Source organism: Aulostomus chinensis, chromosome 7 (genome assembly GCF_037954235.1).
Source record: "Aulostomus chinensis isolate RoL2024-O1b breed Wild chromosome 7, RoL_Achi_v1.0, whole genome shotgun sequence".
Taxonomy (NCBI): domain Eukaryota; kingdom Metazoa; phylum Chordata; class Actinopteri; order Syngnathiformes; family Aulostomidae; genus Aulostomus; species Aulostomus chinensis.
This window is the reverse complement of record NC_141326.1, coordinates 29,008,702-29,025,724: the sequence shown is the minus strand read 5'-3', so window position 1 is coordinate 29,025,724 and position 17,023 is coordinate 29,008,702. Positions and strand designations below refer to the sequence as shown.

The 17,023-nt window shown below is 49.1% G+C and overlaps 4 protein-coding genes, 1 long non-coding RNA gene and 1 other non-coding gene across 10 annotated transcripts; 3 read left to right on the top strand and 3 right to left on the bottom strand.

Annotated features, from left to right (window-relative positions):
- Nucleotides 1-68: 68 nt before the first annotated feature.
- On the bottom strand, nt 69-4,086 carry LOC147259396 (uncharacterized). Its single transcript, XM_086207961.1, has 7 exons — nt 4,059-4,086; nt 3,701-3,984; nt 2,861-3,420; nt 2,370-2,493; nt 2,080-2,154; nt 695-847; nt 69-449 (listed from the first exon to the last, which is right to left on the bottom strand). Exons 1-7 carry the CDS (start codon nt 4,084-4,086, stop codon nt 261-263), a joined length of 1,413 nt encoding a protein of 470 aa, XP_086064087.1. The 3' UTR covers nt 69-260.
- A 423-nt stretch (nt 4,087-4,509) lies between these two features.
- LOC147259395 (uncharacterized) lies at nt 4,510-5,277 on the bottom strand. The gene is made up of 3 exons (XR_015117254.1): nt 5,188-5,277; nt 4,705-4,906; nt 4,510-4,613 (listed from the first exon to the last, which is right to left on the bottom strand). It is a non-coding gene; the product is annotated as an uncharacterized LOC147259395 (long non-coding RNA).
- Nucleotides 5,278-5,662: 385 nt separating this feature from the next.
- Nucleotides 5,663-8,371, top strand: rpl27a (ribosomal protein L27a). Its single transcript, XM_086209778.1, has 5 exons — nt 5,663-5,748; nt 6,374-6,437; nt 6,523-6,598; nt 7,245-7,419; nt 8,190-8,371. The coding sequence occupies exons 1-5, from the start codon at nt 5,746-5,748 to the stop codon at nt 8,316-8,318; spliced, it is 447 nt and encodes a 148-aa protein (XP_086065904.1). The 5' UTR covers nt 5,663-5,745; the 3' UTR covers nt 8,319-8,371.
- On the top strand, nt 7,040-7,169 carry LOC147259394 (small nucleolar RNA SNORA3/SNORA45 family). Its single transcript, XR_015117375.1, has one exon. It is a non-coding gene; the product is annotated as a small nucleolar RNA SNORA3/SNORA45 family (small nucleolar RNA).
- Nucleotides 8,372-8,960: 589 nt separating the features above from the next.
- On the top strand, nt 8,961-11,691 carry akip1 (A kinase (PRKA) interacting protein 1). Of its 3 annotated transcripts, none has more exons than XM_086209777.1 (5): nt 8,961-9,109; nt 9,960-10,146; nt 10,236-10,310; nt 10,394-10,513; nt 11,233-11,691. In XM_086209777.1, the coding sequence occupies exons 2-5, from the start codon at nt 9,988-9,990 to the stop codon at nt 11,380-11,382; spliced, it is 504 nt and encodes a 167-aa protein (XP_086065903.1). In that variant the 5' UTR covers nt 8,961-9,109; nt 9,960-9,987; the 3' UTR covers nt 11,383-11,691. The 3 variants fall into 3 exon arrangements, with proteins under 3 accessions (XP_086065903.1, XP_086065901.1, XP_086065902.1); XM_086209775.1 differs by having other exon boundaries at nt 10,394-10,564; XM_086209776.1 differs by lacking the exon at nt 8,961-9,109 and adding an exon at nt 9,220-9,683 and having other exon boundaries at nt 10,394-10,564.
- Nucleotides 11,168-16,768, bottom strand: c7h11orf16 (chromosome 7 C11orf16 homolog). 3 transcript variants are annotated; one of them, XM_086209770.1, is made up of 8 exons: nt 16,364-16,768; nt 15,422-15,651; nt 14,593-14,955; nt 13,952-14,079; nt 13,674-13,818; nt 13,242-13,464; nt 12,280-12,870; nt 11,168-11,908 (listed from the first exon to the last, which is right to left on the bottom strand). In XM_086209770.1, exons 2-8 carry the CDS (start codon nt 15,626-15,628, stop codon nt 11,763-11,765), a joined length of 1,803 nt encoding a protein of 600 aa, XP_086065896.1. In that variant the 5' UTR covers nt 15,629-15,651; nt 16,364-16,768; the 3' UTR covers nt 11,168-11,762. The 3 variants fall into 3 exon arrangements, with proteins under 3 accessions (XP_086065896.1, XP_086065897.1, XP_086065898.1); XM_086209771.1 differs by having other exon boundaries at nt 15,422-15,647; XM_086209772.1 differs by lacking the exon at nt 16,364-16,768 and adding an exon at nt 15,175-15,253 and having other exon boundaries at nt 15,422-15,566.
- Nucleotides 16,769-17,023: the final 255 nt, after the last annotated feature.

Genomic DNA, 17,023 nt, shown 5'->3' with positions numbered 1-17,023 from the left:
CAAATCTATTGAAAAAAAAAAACTCAATCAGGTGCATCATTAATATTGACTATAGCAGATGGGGGATCAATGCTAAACTAGAGGAGTAAAAGGTGTGTTACTGGATTATAAATGCTACTCCTAAAGAATTTGTACGAGTTCATGTTACACCTATGTATGATTTATGATTTTAATAAAACCATTATTACAAAAAAAGCATTCAGTTTCACCGCAACCCTCACAGATGCTCAACCCAGTCAGGTCCGTAGTAGCAGAACTTGCTACGTGTAGTATTTTTTCCCACTGAGGAGGTGTTTTTTCTTCCTGGTCCTGCTGAGCCACTGGAGGCGAGCTCTGTTCATTCTGTCCTGGCTGGCCGATGGAAACCTCCGGTCAGGGAAAATCTCCTTCAGCCTGCTGAGGAAAAACACCTCCAGCTTGTGACCGGCCTGGGCCACCTCGGAGTCTGGCTGCACAGCACAGGGAGACACGCGTTAGTGGCTGCGCTGACGAGTCGCTGCACGGCTGAATCACAACACCTTCATGCACATTGGTGTTTCAGTTTGAAAACCGATCGCCCCGATGTGAGGGAACAAAGGGCTCTACACGTGGAAGTCCCTGCCTCAGGCTGTGGTGCAGGAGAGTCCAGTTACTCCAGTAGTTCGACTAAACTGGGATCCACTCGGGTCTGAACTTTATTCTCTGGCAAACTTACGTAATTGAAAGTAGCGCAGTTCTTGAACATCAGCATGATGTCGTCGATGAACTGCTCGGCAGTGAAGAAGTGGAGCGTGTTGCTCCTGTCCAGTTTCTTGCGGATGACTGACAGGTCCATGGGCCTCTTGATGACCTGGTAGTAGTTTCGCGCCTGCAGCACAGTCACAGAGGTCAGACCTGGAAATGATGCTTCTACCAAAATCTCTTCCTTCAAGTACTCACAGCTGGAACTGAGCTGGGGTGTTGAATAACTCGGGAGTCCAGGGAGCAGGAAGAGCCAGCTCCCTACATTTTACAGCTAACGGTAGCTCCAGCAACACAAACGGCAAACTCATCATCCTGTATAATCGTCTTTATCCAGCTGTTGCTCCATGAACCACCGAGACTTTGATTTGAGCTAAAAACAAAGCAGCTGGAACATCTGGGGTCGGTGCTAGCATGGCCCCGTTTCTCTGTTCTGCTCTCTGGAACTGACTGTAACTGTGTGTTCTTTAAGAGCAGAATAACTCCAGCACATTACAAGCTTGTGTAACATTCAAAATGGGACTTTTTTTTCTGATGAAACCTTCAGAAGCAGTATTACTACTTTTAGATTGAAGCTGAGAAAAGTTTAGAATCACGTGACTCTCTTGGGATAAGTTGATTCACACATCATCTTTCGATAATGAATCCTGTTTTCTTCACGATGACGGCTTCATTCATCTCAGTGAGGACGTTTCTTCTCAAGATTACAAGGTAAATTGTCCCTTCATCAAGAGGAACCCTGCCACAGTTACAAGCATGGCCTGTTTCAGCTTCTGTACAGTTCCCCAGCCTGCTGGCCGACCTGACCTGAAACTACAGAACATTTTGTGTAATCATCACCGAGGACGTGAGCACGGCTCCTCCGTTTCTAATATCTTTATTGTTTATAACCACGTTCACTGATCCTCCTGTTTGTTTTGCTACTTTTATTCTGCGTGTTTGTGGAAATAAGATCGACTTAACTGATCCCGGAACAGGAGATTTCAATCTTATAGCAGCTAAAAAAAGTAGATGTAAGAAGAAGGAGAGTGTGATAAATAGAACAGAAATTTTAAAAAGTGTAAAATACTAAAATAGTCTTGTTATTGTTCCATCTGCCCTGTGCAGGATCAAGTCCTCTGCCTCGTATCTTGAGATGTTTCTTTACCCTGCAGCTCATTGCTACCGTCGTAGGTGCGATTTAAGCGCGCTTTAGATTTATGACGAGCAGCTGCGTCTTTTAAACCCAAGAATGGAACAAAAGTTTGTGTGATAGGAGGAAAAAAGCATTTCATCTTGCTGCTATTTCATGTCTGACACTTTCCCTTGCAGCCTGGGTGACGTGACAAACGTGTTTTACTGTAAATGTGCGGGACGGACCAGTGGGCTGACGGGTTCGTGGAACGGAGTGCTGAGCAGGTGACAGTACAGCAGCAGAGTCAACTTCTCACATCCCTGCAGAAGGAAACACACATGAGCTGAGCCAGGCAGCCTGAGCCTCCCTTCTCTCCCCACCCGTGCTGTCACAAAGAGGGACGACAGCGACGCCATGTGGAGATCGTTGTGTACTGCACCTTAACTAACAAACACGTGTTCATTAGGTTCACTCAGTGATTTTTCTGATAGTTTGTCCTGCGTTGATACACAACAACCGTCAAGCACCAGCTCACCTGCTGGTCCTGGGTGGAGAGTGCGTACGGAGCCTTGACACCGCCACCAGGGCGTGTGTTCTCACAGTCGTAGGCCTCTGCAGGGTCAGGATCAGCTCTGCACAGCGTACAAACCCAGTCGCCTCTGTGGGACATCGGAAGAGTGGAAGCTGAGCGCGATTGTCAGACGTGAAATGGGCAGAAACAAGCGGCCGAGCTCCTGCTTTTCATCTCTGACTCCTCAACTCAGGTGGAAACCGTTAACCACCGCTGAACTTACCTGCCCTGGAGGTCACGACCCCCCAGGGACCATGGCTGAATCCCAGAACGGTATTTATGGCAAAAGTATTGCCCTGCCCATCGTTTGCTAATTTATGTCCATTATGTCTACTAAAATTTTTCAGGAGCACTGATGGGTTATTGTTGTTTGTTGTCCTGCTCAGCTCACACACGTGTGTGTGTGTGTGTGTGTGTGTGTGTGTGTGTGTGTGTGTGTGTGTGTTCACACTCACGGTGGGAAGTCGACAAGGGGGGGGATATGACAGGCCAGGTGGTAAACCTTCGGGCAGTGGTCACAGCACAGCAGATCGCCTCCGTTCAGACACACGGCGCAGAAGTCTTCACTCTCCAGCTCCTGGACTGCTGCCTCAGGCTCCTGCATGGCGCCGTCGGACTGGTCCTGGGTCAGCTGGCGCGACTCCTCCATTTGATCTCCGCACTGGAACTCAGACACGCCTGCTTGCAGCAGCGATGGAGCTGGATCCGATCCTGATTCTGGGTCAATTTCAATCACCAGCTTCCTGTCTGGGTCCAAATAAAACATTTCGGAACCAGTTTTCTCATCTGGGTCCCATTCATCACATTCAGGGGCCAACAGGATGTAGGACTGATCAGGGTGGGAGTCACAGTCAAACCCGGGGTCCTGCTCTGGTTCTGCAGGGGTGGGACTTTCAGGACAGTATGGTTCAGTCCAGGTTGGTTCTGTTGTTCCTGGAGGACTGAGGTCAGGAGACCCCGCTGGTGTTTCCTGTTGGACTTCCAGAACGTCTGCCTCGTTTTGGCTGAATCCATTCTGGGAGCAAACACAGCGAGACGGCAGTAAAAATGAACCCATGAAGACCTGCAGGATGATCACTACTACTACTACTACTACTACTACTACTACTACTACTACTACTACTGCTGCTGCTGCTGCTGCTGCTGCTGCAGTTTAAAGAAAGCTCCTCGCCGTCACTGCAGCAGGCTCATGGGGACCTGTTGGCTCTCCTTTAAACTAAATCAAGTCTTTCTGTGTCAAGTCTTTGTTGAGTTTTCACGCTAAATAAAACTGACGTGATTGGACATTCCTGTACCTGCTGGTGATCCGTACGGGGGGAATGGGTCGACCACGGCAGCCGTACCAGTGACACCACAGGCTGCAGGGACGATAGGGACACGGAGCGGAAGTTCAGACGCTCCAGGCTCACTACGGCTATGCCGGCATTACCCAGAATCCTCCGGGCCTCCGGGTGAATCCTGCGGAAACAGATGCTGAGCGACTTGAATGGAAGGAGGAGATGTTCGGGCGAAATGTGGGCCAGGTTGGAAGTGAAGCCCTGAACTTTGTTTTTCAAGTTGTAAGCAACTGTAGACGTCGCTAGAGTGAATGTACAGACATCACAGCGTCTCTGTGATGTGAGAAAAAGTTCAAAGAGTACTTAAAAGTGTCACCAGATGAAAGTTTGGGCTGCGGGTTCATTTTTAAGTGATCTGCTGCTTATCGTTGTCTGACGTCATTATTTGATTTAAAAATGCCTGAAACATTAACATGTACCTATCAGCTTCCTGTTTTTCACAGAGACGATTGACTTTTCCACCTGATCCCAGAACTGTGGGACCCAGTTGGAACTGCTTGGGTCACAGCACCACCTGGTGGCAGCAGAGGATTACACGATTTTCTCCACTTCGATGCGCTGTCCTGGTGGGTTGGCAGATTGATGTCAGACGTGATCAGAAACACCTAAACACTCATTTTGGACGAGTCAGGGTTCACCTTCAACTTCAATTGTAAACTCTCTTTTTTGGTATCATCTGATTTGTTTGATCTATCAGGATTTAAAAACCAATGTTCTCCTCTTGTGTTGTCTCGAGGACATGTTCTCTATCATGCTTGTACCTCAGTCTCCTCAGTAAGGCCGCTACGCTTCGGCCGGGCCGTTTTTCAGCGCTCACTCTGGTTCTTCTGCTGCAGAACTGCCTCGGCTCCGTCTCCCTCGGCCTGCTGAACTGTTAAAAGACAACAATCGTGACTCCACTCTTCTCTTTTCAACACTTTCCTCAAAACACTTCTTAAAAACACCGCCTGTGTTTGCATTACGCGTCCTGCTGAGGGGCTTCGCTCCTCTGCTGGCGTTGATGGGTTTGGACCGGTCTCAGATGGCATGGCCTCCAGTGCCAGCCGTAGGTTACACTCAGCTTCACAAGGCAACAAGGTGGCTCGCCTTTGAGGAAAGTTGCCATGGCGTCTGTGAGGTGGCTCCGCCATCTCCATGAGATCTGGTCTCTGGGGCCAAAACAAACTGGTGACAAAACATAGAAGGAGCAGCTGGTTTGAGATCTCCTGGGTGCCAAGTGTTGACGATAAAGTAGAAATCAGCAAAACAAACAGAAGACCACCAAAGAGGCGTCTGGATGAAGAAGTGAAAGCACTGCTGAGTCGTAGGAACCTTCCATTCCTTCCACACAAATGTCAAGTCAAACTACACACAAGAGGAGAAATTAACGTGTACTTCACAATTAGCAACACATCAACACAGACTTGCAAAAATCAGCTTTAAGTTGCATATAAGTTCAACTCTACCTGGGTGAGTATGTGGAAAAAACGAGATCCAGAAAAATGGGCGAGAGACCTGAGCTCAGCCTCCTGACAGATCATCCCCGAACACCCTGCAAGCAGATGTAACAGGTTTAAGCACCTCTCAGTGCAAGTCATGTGATGCCTTTACCTGTCCCAGTCCGCCTCGAGGATTGATATCCAATCACAAAGCAAGTGGGAAAAAAAACTACATCTATTACTGAATCATCTTTTCAAAGATCCCAAAGAGAATATTCATTATGGAACTTCAGTCTTACACATTTACCAGAAAGAAATCATGACAGAATTCACACTGTTTGTAGTCTAAAATGTCTAATATTTTATTAACCAAGCCTTTTATCTTGTTTTGCATTTCATTAACATTCATTTTTCCCGTGATATCACAACGTAAAACACAATATTTTATTTTCACCTCTTGGTTCAATTGTAATTCTCACATTAATCGCTGGATATCGCTGTTCATTTCTTTCCAGCCAGGAGGCAAAGTCTCGCACAAAACCGCGTGGTTTTCAAATCCCGTTCCTCTTTCAACTAGCCTCCAAGATGGTAGGTGCTATCTTGTAGTCCCGTGCTTCTAAAATCAGGGAAATCTATGCCCATCCTTGTTCTTCCGCATGAATATCTGACATCCTTTGGTGTTTTACGTTGTTGTTACATCTCATGGACAAAGAACTGGGGTTATAGCCGTGAATTATTATAAATACGACGGGAATTTTGTGAGTGATTGTCGGTGATAGCTCCTACCGGCTGGGCCTTCGGTGTTAGCAGCAAACGGTGGTTTCTGTGTACAGCTACGCTCAAGCCTTAACCGTGTATGGGGAACGTTATACTGCTCATTATGTTGTGGCAGTCACGCACGTCAACGTGCCTGAGAGGAACGGACTTGCCTACTACTCTTTGCCGGCAGTAGCATTAGCTAACTTGCCAGATATGCTAGGCAGCATGTAACGTCAACAGGAATTGGATAAAGATAGTGAATTCAGTGGTAAAGCTCATATTTGGGGGGGAAACGTGTTCCTCATACTGGTTTGAATGTACTTTGCGTTGTAGAGTTTGTCAACTCAATTTGTTTGGCTTGTTAAAGCAGTCATTTTAGCAGGCGAGCTAATTGGCTAACTCAAGTAGCAACGTTTGACCCCTTGTAATGTTGATTTCTGTCACTTTGTAACAGCCTACCAAGAAGACTAAGACCAGGAAGCTCCGAGGACACGTCAGCCACGGTCATGGTCGCGTTGGTACGTGATGGCAACATTCATCTTAAGTTCTGCAGGTCCGGTCAGCGTGTGGACCTGAGATAATGTCCCTCTGTCCACCCCACAGGCAAGCACAGGAAGCATCCTGGAGGTCGTGGTAATGCCGGTGGGATGCATCACCACAGAATCAACTTTGACAAATAGTAAGTGCTGCATTCATGATCCTGTTGTCAGGAGATTAGGAACGCTAATCACGTCTGTCATATGGGTGACTCCATCTTCCTTGATATCCAGGACTGCAGATACTGCTGCCAGCGTTCCCTCTTCATGTAAAATTGGCTAAGCGCTGCAGGGATGATGTATTCTTGTGACCCAACCTGGAAAGCAACAGTAGAAAGCCTTCCCTCTACAAAATGCCTATGGATTTTTTTACATTGAATTTTGCATTGTTGCTGAAACAAATGTCTGTCATAAACAAATATAATGCTCAATAAGGACTTCCTCCCATTCCACCAGCTGGTACTGCATGGTACCAGAGCTGTGACGCTGAACTGGTTCTGGGAAAGTGAATGTGTCACAAATAGTTGCTTGAACGTGGATCTTGGATTGGTTTTTGTGTCGCCACTGTTCTGTTGAGCCCTGTTGTAGAGACTAGAGTCTCATCTTGACAAAAACCATTGTCTTGGTGTGCTAGAGTCCTCTTAGAGTGAAGACTGTTCCTATTCACCGACTGGGTTTCCTTTAGGCCGGTCAGCCACATGGGCAGTTACACAACATTCTAGCTTATGCTCTGAAGAGTATAGATTTATGCTTTGAGATTCATGGTGCATTCTTTCTGTGTGTCTTCAGCCATCCAGGGTACTTTGGTAAGGTGGGTATGAGACATTACCACCTGAAAAGGAACACAGCCCACTGCCCCACCATCAACCTGGACAAGTTGTGGACACTGGTGAGCGAGCAGACCAGGATCAACTATGGCAAGAAGCCCGACGGGCCTGCCCCCATCATCGATGCAGTGCGCGCTGTAAGTTTTGGCCACTGTCCTTTTAATTGACTGGCGTTCAATGTCTTGAAATAGAAGCTTGGTTGCACTTGAAGAACCACACCTGCAGGTCCAGCAACAGGAAGCCAAGAGAACATTTAATGATTTGGGCTTTGTTTACCATATCGTTTCAAAATGCTGAATGGTGGCTGAAGAGCCGCTAAGTCAGATTGTTGACTCCACGCCAGCCTAAGGTGGTGGAATTCCATCCTAGCTTGTGTTTTGTTTAATCCGGTAACAGACTGATGTGTAAGATCAGTAGCGTCCTGCGTTGAACGAGCCCCTCTGCTGCTCTGGCGGTTCTCTAGCGCTGTTGGCTGCCTCTGCTAGCAGCTCACAAGCGCAACCAACTGCTCCTCCATCCCGTCTCCATGCGCCTCTCCAGGGATGGGAAGGTGCAGAATTCCCACAAAGAAAACGCTGCATAATAGAGGCGCCTGACGAGCCTCGTCGATGCTGGGACGCTGCGTGGTTCCAACGGAACATGAAAATGATTTTACAGATGCAGTTATTTGAAAGAAGATGGATACACAAGGAATGATGAAAGAACAAAGTGGGACATTTAAATAGGCGGTATGATGTCACGCAGCCATACTTTTGTACTTGTTGGTTCACTTTCATGTTGCCAAACTGGATTTGTATTTGATGATTTGTTTTTTTAGTCATTTCAGCTTTTAACTGTTCAGTACTCCAGTGGTGCAGCAGGACTTTAGTGGCTTCAGCTGATGGTGACTCTGCTCCAACCCTCACAGGGCTACTACAAAGTTCTGGGCAAAGGGAAACTGCCCAAGCAGCCTGTGATCGTCAAGGCCAAGTTCTTCAGCCGGCGGGCGGAGGAGAAGATCAAGGCGGTGGGAGGAGCCTGCGTGCTGATGGCATAATGTTTGTGTCAGTGGGTTTTTGCAAAAATAAAGTGTATAAATGGAAATTAAAAGTTTGTGATGTCTGCTTTCAACTGGCTGTATGAGCAGCACTGTGGTGGTGGTGCAGGGAAAGGTTGGAGTCAGAGCGTGAACGGTGGCCGCTTCATGAGAAATGCCGCTGAGCGCAAAGCTGAGGTGGCGGCAGATCTGTCCTCATCCTCTGAATTAATAAAAAATATTGTGATTAATTTTTGGATGCTGCTGAAATGTTCAGTTCAGTTACAGCTGCTTTCCAGACTGGAGGTTTGTCCTGTTGTTGCTGACAGATGGACGGTCGCAGGTCCTCGGGTGATGTGCAAGGTGTTTGGGGGGGGGGACTTTAATTTTTTTAACGTAAGGAAACTTGAATCAATGACGGAACATGCTGGCCGTGCTCTTATCCAGTGTGTGTGGTGAAATACTACAGGAGGATGAAACCACGACCCCCGAGTTTACTGACGAGATGGAACACCGGTGACATTCGGGCGTTTCCGTTAAAATGACGAAATTCAGAGAACCGACGAGGTTCAACGTAGTTCCTCAGGATCCAAACACGATCAGCACATAAGTTCAGTCCCCAAAAATACCTTAAGTCGAGCAGGATCCGATAACCAATCAAGTAATATTTCCGGTACATGTGATTCTGGTTCCGCTACGTCACAGCCAAGGGCGTGGTTTAAAACGCTGGAATTCCTGAGCAGCCGAGAAGAAAATGCAAACGCCAGCACAGGTGGACAGAGGGGGAGGAATGTGGAGGTGACCACTGCGAGGTAACCGACTGAAGGTGTTCTGTTTTTGGTTTTTGTCTCGTTGGTCTTTAACGTTTTTTTTTTTCCCCGGTTGAACTGCTCGTGTCTCCTCGCGCCCGCCTAACCGCTGAAGTCATCGCTTCTTAACGCGAGAGTTGCTGACGCGGCAACAGTAGCGGGAGTTAAAGCGAGTTGTTGAGAGCGGCTGTGACAGGGGCAGCGGCCAGGAGCTGAATTTAATCTAATACTGAGGTGTCTATAGGTCCGCTGCGCCTCTGCCAATCCCGCCCCCTCACCGACAGGTTCACCTGGTTGGTGGTCTTGTGGCTGTTGAGGGAACGTGTACAGGGTGCAGCTGGTGCATAGGTTCCTCATGAACCCTCTTGGTTCAGGTTCTTGTGCAGGTTTTGTGGAACGATGCAGCTTCCAGCGGAGAAACCCCGCTCACAGCAGCCATAAGGGTTGAGGAGCCTGCTGGAGGTAGCGGCGTCTCGGTGTTTGGATCCGGGATGGGCCCGCCTCAGCAGCGTGACAGAGGTCATCACTGGAGCACCTGTGGTCACCCTACATCTTCTACTCTACAATGAGCACAAGAGTGAGCGGCATTTCTAGCAGGTGGAGGGAAGGAAGTCAGCAAGTCACCAGGTTTCCATAGGAACCAAAGTTGTGCAGTCGGACGTAGAGTTGATGAGAAATCTTGACTGGCGAGGCCTTGAGATGAAGGAGATTTGTATCCTCAAGACCTTCGCCAGATGAGACCCTCAGAGCTTTCTGTGTATCGGTTCGCTCGCTCCACGCCGCATCGCTTCAGAAGAATTTGATGAGGTCGAGGGAACTGACTGAGCACGTCCTGCTTCTTCTTCCTTGACAGGTGAAGGTCACCTGAGTTCAACCTCTTCATGGCAAAACAAACCTGGCTGGAATCGTCCTTGCGGCGCTCCGCCTGCCTGGGCCGGGAGGTGCTGGAGCGGGCCTCCAGGCGGAGTGTAGACTGGACAACCAGCGCCGCATCGCAGACCTCCACAGTTACAGATGAAGGCATACAAACACCTGTCAAGGTGTGTGTGTGTCTCTTGTATTTGTTATCTGCTCATCTTTTCTCACCTCCTGGTGTTTTATTTCCGGTTGTTTTGTTTTTTTTCCCCAGAAACCGCACACAGAACTTGATGACGCATTTGGAACCATCGCAGAGTTCATGACGCAGACGACCTATCAGTGCAGGGTCGGTGATTTATATTCTTAAAACTCGTTTGCGTTTAGTGCCAAACTCTGACACCCTGAACATGTCGGTCGTTTGTGCTGCAGAGATTTTATGAGTCTGGCTGTTGCTCGGAGCCCAGTGACCCTGAGAGGAAGCACGTGTCCAGGTTCCACAAACGACCAGCTGCTGGGAGGACAACATCTGCACAGCCACCCAAGAAACATGTGAGCACCTCACCGCCCAGACGCCCGGCAGGGTTGGACGCACTCACAAATGTGTGTTTAGGTCTCTTAACTCCTCAGAAACGCGCTTGGTACACATTCAGCTCTCACTTTAAACCTCCTCTGTTCTGTTCTCAGCCAGAAAATAGAAATGTCTTCAAATTGTTTCGTCCCACCAACAGTAAAAAACCCCAAAACAACTCACTTGTCAAATACAACAAAGAAAAGCCGCTACTTTTCAGGATAAAAATCTCTGGGGCTGTGCTTGTTGAGCGGCGGGGGGCCATGTGACATCACCAGACTTCCTGACTGTGATCTCAGTCATTCTTCTGACTGAGATCACAGTCCTAACGCCTGAGATCAAAGTCTGGGATTGTCACGCACACTCACACAGGCAGCTGTGAGGGCGGGGCCTCTCAATGTACAACGCACAGTAGACAGTTGGTCATTAATTTGAGAACTTTATAGTTTCAAAAGTTTATTCCACCAAAATACAACTTTCTGTCTGAAGTACTCCTGCAAAGAAACTTGGAAGTACTCGGGACAGAAAGTTGTATTTTGATGCAGTAACGGCTTGTGTGCCCTCCTGGGCTGTCCTGAAGAGCTTAGAAACGGCAGCTTCTGGGTTTGCAGTCAGGACTTTGGCCGCTGGGCTTGTTTACAGGGACGTGCAGTCTCCCAGCACGCCGCCGTCTCGTGATCAAGAGTTTTGTTGTCATCAGGGTCGTGCGCCAGCGCCATGTGAAGATTTCCACATCGAGGTTTCGCCTGGAACGTACGCCATCACGGCCAGCCTGCCCGAGGCTCGGCAGCAGACCCAGGTGGTCAACATCGGTGCTGGGGAGAGTATCGACCTGACCTTTAACCTCTGACCTCTCCCACCCGACCATACCAGGCACCCTCAAGAACAAAACTGACCGCAGCTAAGGCTGCCTGTGTGTGTGCGTGCGTGTGTGTGTGTGTGTGCTTTTCGCTTCGTATCAGTTTCTGCTGTTTACATTTTATTTTACTACCTGAGTTTGTTCCCTGCACATTGAGACGCCTTCTTATTTTTTGCATTCCAGGTGTTGTATCAGGTCGCTTGTTCGTCAGATTCTGCCATTCGTTGTGTAATGCACTTAATGTTTTCACTTGTACCAATACTACATTAGTATATGAGAATAAAGTATTTTTTAAATCCATCTTTACTGTTCAGTTTTTGGCTCCACTGAATCCACAGACACGCAGCAGTCCCGGTGCTGGTGGTCCCGGTTTAGAGCGGCTGGTTCCAAACGTCTCTGATGGCGGCTCTTCTGACTTTAGCTCCGGGAAGAGACTGAAACAGAGAGCCGTGATTGGGCGACGCACTGGTCGGTGGAACGGGGAAGTCGCTGAATAGTGCAGGTGTTGATGGATTCCCTGGAGAGGAACGCAGAGATGGATGAGGTTAAAGTGGCAGTGAGACGGCGCCGGGCGCTGCAGTCCCGGTGCAGAGGGGAGTGGTCGCGGGGTTGCTTGTGTGTGGAATTGACATTAAAATGTGTCAGATTTTGTATGAATAACATCTCCGTTGTTCTGAAGTGGGTTGTTAGGGTTCCTCTGCAGGAACCAGACCATTATCTTGTGACACATCATCAAACAACTCAACCCAGGTGGTAAAGGACTTCCATTCAAAAGTACTTTTGACTAAAGACGATACATTTCAATTCAACAGTTTCGTTTTAGTGTCTTTGAATTCTCAGGTTGATGGTTTGGGCTGCGGGCCCAGCAGGTGTGTGTCTCCTTCTCACCTGGCTGTCTGTGCTGTGGCTCTGGCCCGGTTCTCCTCCAGTACCTCCAGGGAGGACGGTGTGGTTGACTCCTCTGATTAACTACAGGAGGACACGGAGCTCTGCTCTCCTCCTCAGTGAGGTATGAAGAGGAGGACGGCGTCGCCACAAGGCCGCTTTTCAGTTGCTTATCCGTCTCACTCCTGTCAAATCCACCCATTCTTCCAAGGCTGGACCTGCAGCTGGGGGGAGCGGTGCAAGACCTGCAGCTGGGTGGAGCGGTGCAGGACCTGCAGCTGGGGGGAGCGGTGCAGGACCTGCAGCTGGGGGGAGCGGTGCAGGACCTGCAGCTGGGGGGAGCGGTGCAGGACCTGCAGCTGGGGGGAGCGGTGCAGGACCTGCAGCATGTAGTCAGATGTTGGGTGCAGAGCAGCCGGAGCCTGCAGCAGGACGAGCAGCGAGGCCGGCACGTGGACGCTGCTGCTGTGGAGGCTTGCAGCTCTCTGACTGCTCTGTCATGGTGAGAAGCTGAAATGGGCCAAACAGAACCACCGGGAACCAGAGAGACACAACCGTTCCACATCAGCACCCGGTGCCTCCCGGCGACGTCAGCTGGAGGAAGGACACGAACTTTAGAACGTGAAGTTCTTTACAAAGGCAGTAAAACATGAAAACAAACCAAAATGTTCCAAAGGTAGTGGATGCGATGTCCATCACGATTCTTCCTGGAGCTTTAATTCTGCTCCAGCAGTGAAAACATAGAAACAGACCTTTCATCCTGACTGATCTTTTAAACCGATATTTCCAAGGGCAATGAAGACTTTTTCTGCTTAAAAAGTCCTCATGCTCCCCCTTCCGTGGTGCCCGTTGAGGTCCAGCATCACTGAGACGCAGCAGGACAGCCCACAATGTGGAATTTCAACATCGCAAAACACAAAACTGGCAAAATGTGAATTGGGAACCAAACTCTCCTGTCGCCACACCTCCAAACCCATCTCCGTGTTCTGTGGCGGCCATCACTCTCCCCGGCCCGTATCTCCTCAGGTCTGGTTCCCATGGTGACAAGACAGCGTCTCCGTGTACCAGACAAGCCCTGGTCTGTCTCACCATGTCGAGGGAGCAGACAAGCTGCTGCTGGATGGCGGCGACACCCAGAAGAGGACCTCCTGGATGGTCGAACCTGACCACCCAGAGCCCCCATCGGCCCTGAGCCCAGACACAAGGGAGGAAGTAACGATGAAGTGACACCACGGGACACCACGTACAACACACACACACACACACACACACTCTCGAAGTATCTGGATGCGTTTTTGATGACAAGAAATTGGACAAATTTGATCTCGGCATTACCTTCACAATACAAATCTAACAATGTCCCCATTGCCCCGATAAAATGAGGTTGAGCTCCTCACCTGCAGTTGTCCTGTCACAGTACCAAGGTAATAAAAACCATCGGTCTCTCTCCTGGCCAGAACTCGGCATCCTGGGAAGAACTCTGGTGTGGCCGGAGTTTGGCCAGACAGCCCACAGGAAGTGACCTGGCGGAGAAGATCCCACCTGGACGACCACAGGAAGTGTGTTGCTGATATTACACAGTGGAGGCGGGGAGTATTCACTCATGTAGGCTTGCATGCTTGCTGTAAGGACCAGTCAATCTAAGGCCTACAAAGATGTTGCCATGGAAACCGACCTGAACAGAGGGGAGGATGTGTTGTGCTGCTGTGGCATCGTGAGACAGTTGGATGGACAGAAAAACTTGACCGGAGAAACGCCGGGCGCCGCTGGTGGTTGGTTTTCAGTAATGTGAAGAGGAATCAGCTGTCGGGGGGAGGAAGCAGACGATCCCAGCAGGGAACCGGCATGTTTTACTTCACGCTGAAGCATTTGCTTGTACACCTGGTGGGTCAAGTCACTTGAAATACTTCAGTTTTTCCCAGTAGATTTATTTAACTGGGAATTATCGGAACACAATTCCCTAACAAACAGAATTTCGGCGAGATTCAGAGATGCGTTTTTAGACCTGCGCTGTTTTTTTTCCTTGTTACAAGAACAAAATGTGTGAAACTTTCCTCTTGAAAGACGCAGTGTCCTAAAACAAGCCCCTTTATGTGGTAAATCCTCATGTCTCACGCTTTTTGCTGAAAAAAATAAAATAAAGAACATTTTTGAACAGAAAACGTTTGGTTTTGATGATCTATTCACCAAATCACTCAAACTAACTTTTGTCCCAAACTGATCTTGATGAATGTTTTCTGCCTACATCTTTGTGTGTCTGAGGGTTCAAGTTTTCAATCTGTTGGTTGAGTGAAGAGTCATAAACCCCACCAGTACCTTGTCCAGCACACCGCTCGGACTGGTTGACATCAGATAACAACTCCCCCTTGTGGTGTGACTGAGGCACTGCAGGTAGCCTTGAGTGTTGCTGTCCAGCTGACCTCTGGAGTCCAGCAGGTAGAAGACGGTCACTGACCTCCCACCTGCCAGGGCGGGCAGAGCCCTCAGCACGGTCTCCGGCTGGTCAGGGAGGTCTGAGACCAGAAGGCGGACAGTGTGGCAGACGGGGTCAGCGAGGGCCAGGGTCAGGGCAGTCAGGAGGTCCCTGCCTGGGCTGCAGCTGATGGAAAGAATCCAGGTCAGAGACGCGTAGACCGTATCAGCGGTGCAGGGCTGCATGTGGGGGGACCAGCAGTTCACCTGCCATGGGGAAGCATCAGATAAACAGGAAGGGAATCAAATTTCTTAAAGAGAGTTAATGGAATTAATTCAGTACTTTCACTAAAACAACATTTTGTTTTTAATGCTCTAGATCAACATGATCGACGAGTTAGAGCTCAGATATTTGGTTCATCCAAATCTTAAACACAGGGCTTAATATCCTGACATTTGTGGGCCTCAGGTTTGATGACCTCTGACCTTTCCTCTCGATGCTCTGACTGCAGCTGTGGTATGAACTGAACTGTACTGGACCTGCTCTGCTGCCCAGCGTCCACCACTGAAAATGAACCCAGACAAACCGGTTCATTTAGAGACGTGACCGTTCATGTGACTCTTCACAAACTTCATGCTGTGGTGGGACATCAACCCTCCACTACCAGGAATGGAGCCCTTTTACCTCCACCAGCAATCCTGTCTGTGGTGCGAGCCGTAAGCCTCGACTCACCTTGTCTGAGAAGGTCACGATGTTGAAGAGCGAGTCTCTGAGCGACGCTTTAGTCAGCAGAGTCCGGATCAGCAGCCGTTTCACTGACTCCAGAGCAGCTCTTGTCGTCTCCGATGTGTCCAGGAGGAACGTTGTGTTGCAGCTCCGCTTGCCCAGGAACAGAGGAGCGAGAGCAGCCTCAGGGGCCGCCAGGGGCCTGGATGTCATCGTCGCACTCTTAAAATTCCTGCCTGGACGTAAACGTAGAAACTCAGCTGCTCGTTAGAAATAGTATTTTCCTAATTCCATCCATCCATTGTCTTCCGCTTATTCCTATTATTAAGGGTCGCGGGGGGGTGGAGCCTATCCCAGTAGCCTTCACCCTGGACAGGTCACCAGTCCACTGCAGGGCCAACACATAGAGACAGACAACCATTGGCTCTCCCAGCCACGCCTACGGTCAATTTAGAGTCTGGATTAACCTGGTCCCTCTTGATGTCTTTGGACTGTGGAGGAAGCTGGAGTACCAGAGAGAACCCAGCAGGAACAGGGAGAACATGGAGACTCACCCAGAAAGACCCCGTGCTGCAGCCGGGGCTCCACCCACAACCCTCTTGCTGGGGGGCCACAGTGAGGACCACTGCTCCACCGGGCCAAATTTTCCAAATTGAAAAACCTAATTATCCTCTTCATTTGCTTCCTTATTATTGTTCTACATGGGAATGATGAATCTGGAAAAACTACAGTCAAAACAGCAGCAGACGAAAATGGAAGTCTATGATCCAAATGGCAGAATTTTCCTTCCTTTGTCTTGTCTTGAGATGCTTTTGACTCTTTCTAAAAGTTCGACATCTAACTTTTGGAGTCTCTGGCTGTTTTGGCAGGTTTTGTTTTTGTTTTTGTTACAAACCCTAAATCCTAAAGGAAATCTAACAAGTTTGTATTTGAACATGTGTCACTTACGTCACCGTGACGAGTCACGTGATCTGATCACGCCAGCAGGTTGAAATGGCGCTTTGTCAAAGTTTCACTATTAAACGGGATGGATCCTGAACCGGACCGCTGACCACAGGAAACGCCACCACCAGGTTTACGTCAGACTCGGAGGGGCGTCAGACGTTGGCGGAGAACCCACCAGTGATAAACGAAGCAGAAGACTGAAGGCTCGTCTCGGACCTCTGGCCTGAAACAGGGACTTACAGCGAAGACGGAGCGAGCGCGTTACCCACAGGTACTCCCAGTCAGCTGCAGATGACGCCTCTCTCTGTTGATGTTGGTTTCCATGGAGACATGGTGAAGGCTTGAGGTCCTCGTGGCCACTAGAGGGGCTGTTCGTCTGTCAGTCAGCCGGCCGGGCTCTCCTTGTGGTTGCTATAGTAGCGTCGGGTCAGCTGGTCTCCTCTGACGCGACTCTTACGCGCAGCTTTGGTTGTGTAACAGTTTCATCGCTCCGGTGTTCCTGCAGGGTCTTTCAATGGGATCGTCTTAATTTTAAGATGTAAAAAAAAAAAAAGTCTTAAAAATTGATCCAAAATGTATCTTTGGGTTTTTAATCTGATTTTGATACGTTTGTATGGGAATTTAAGGAAACTTCTCTGTCACCTCGGATGTGTTTGAGCTGGA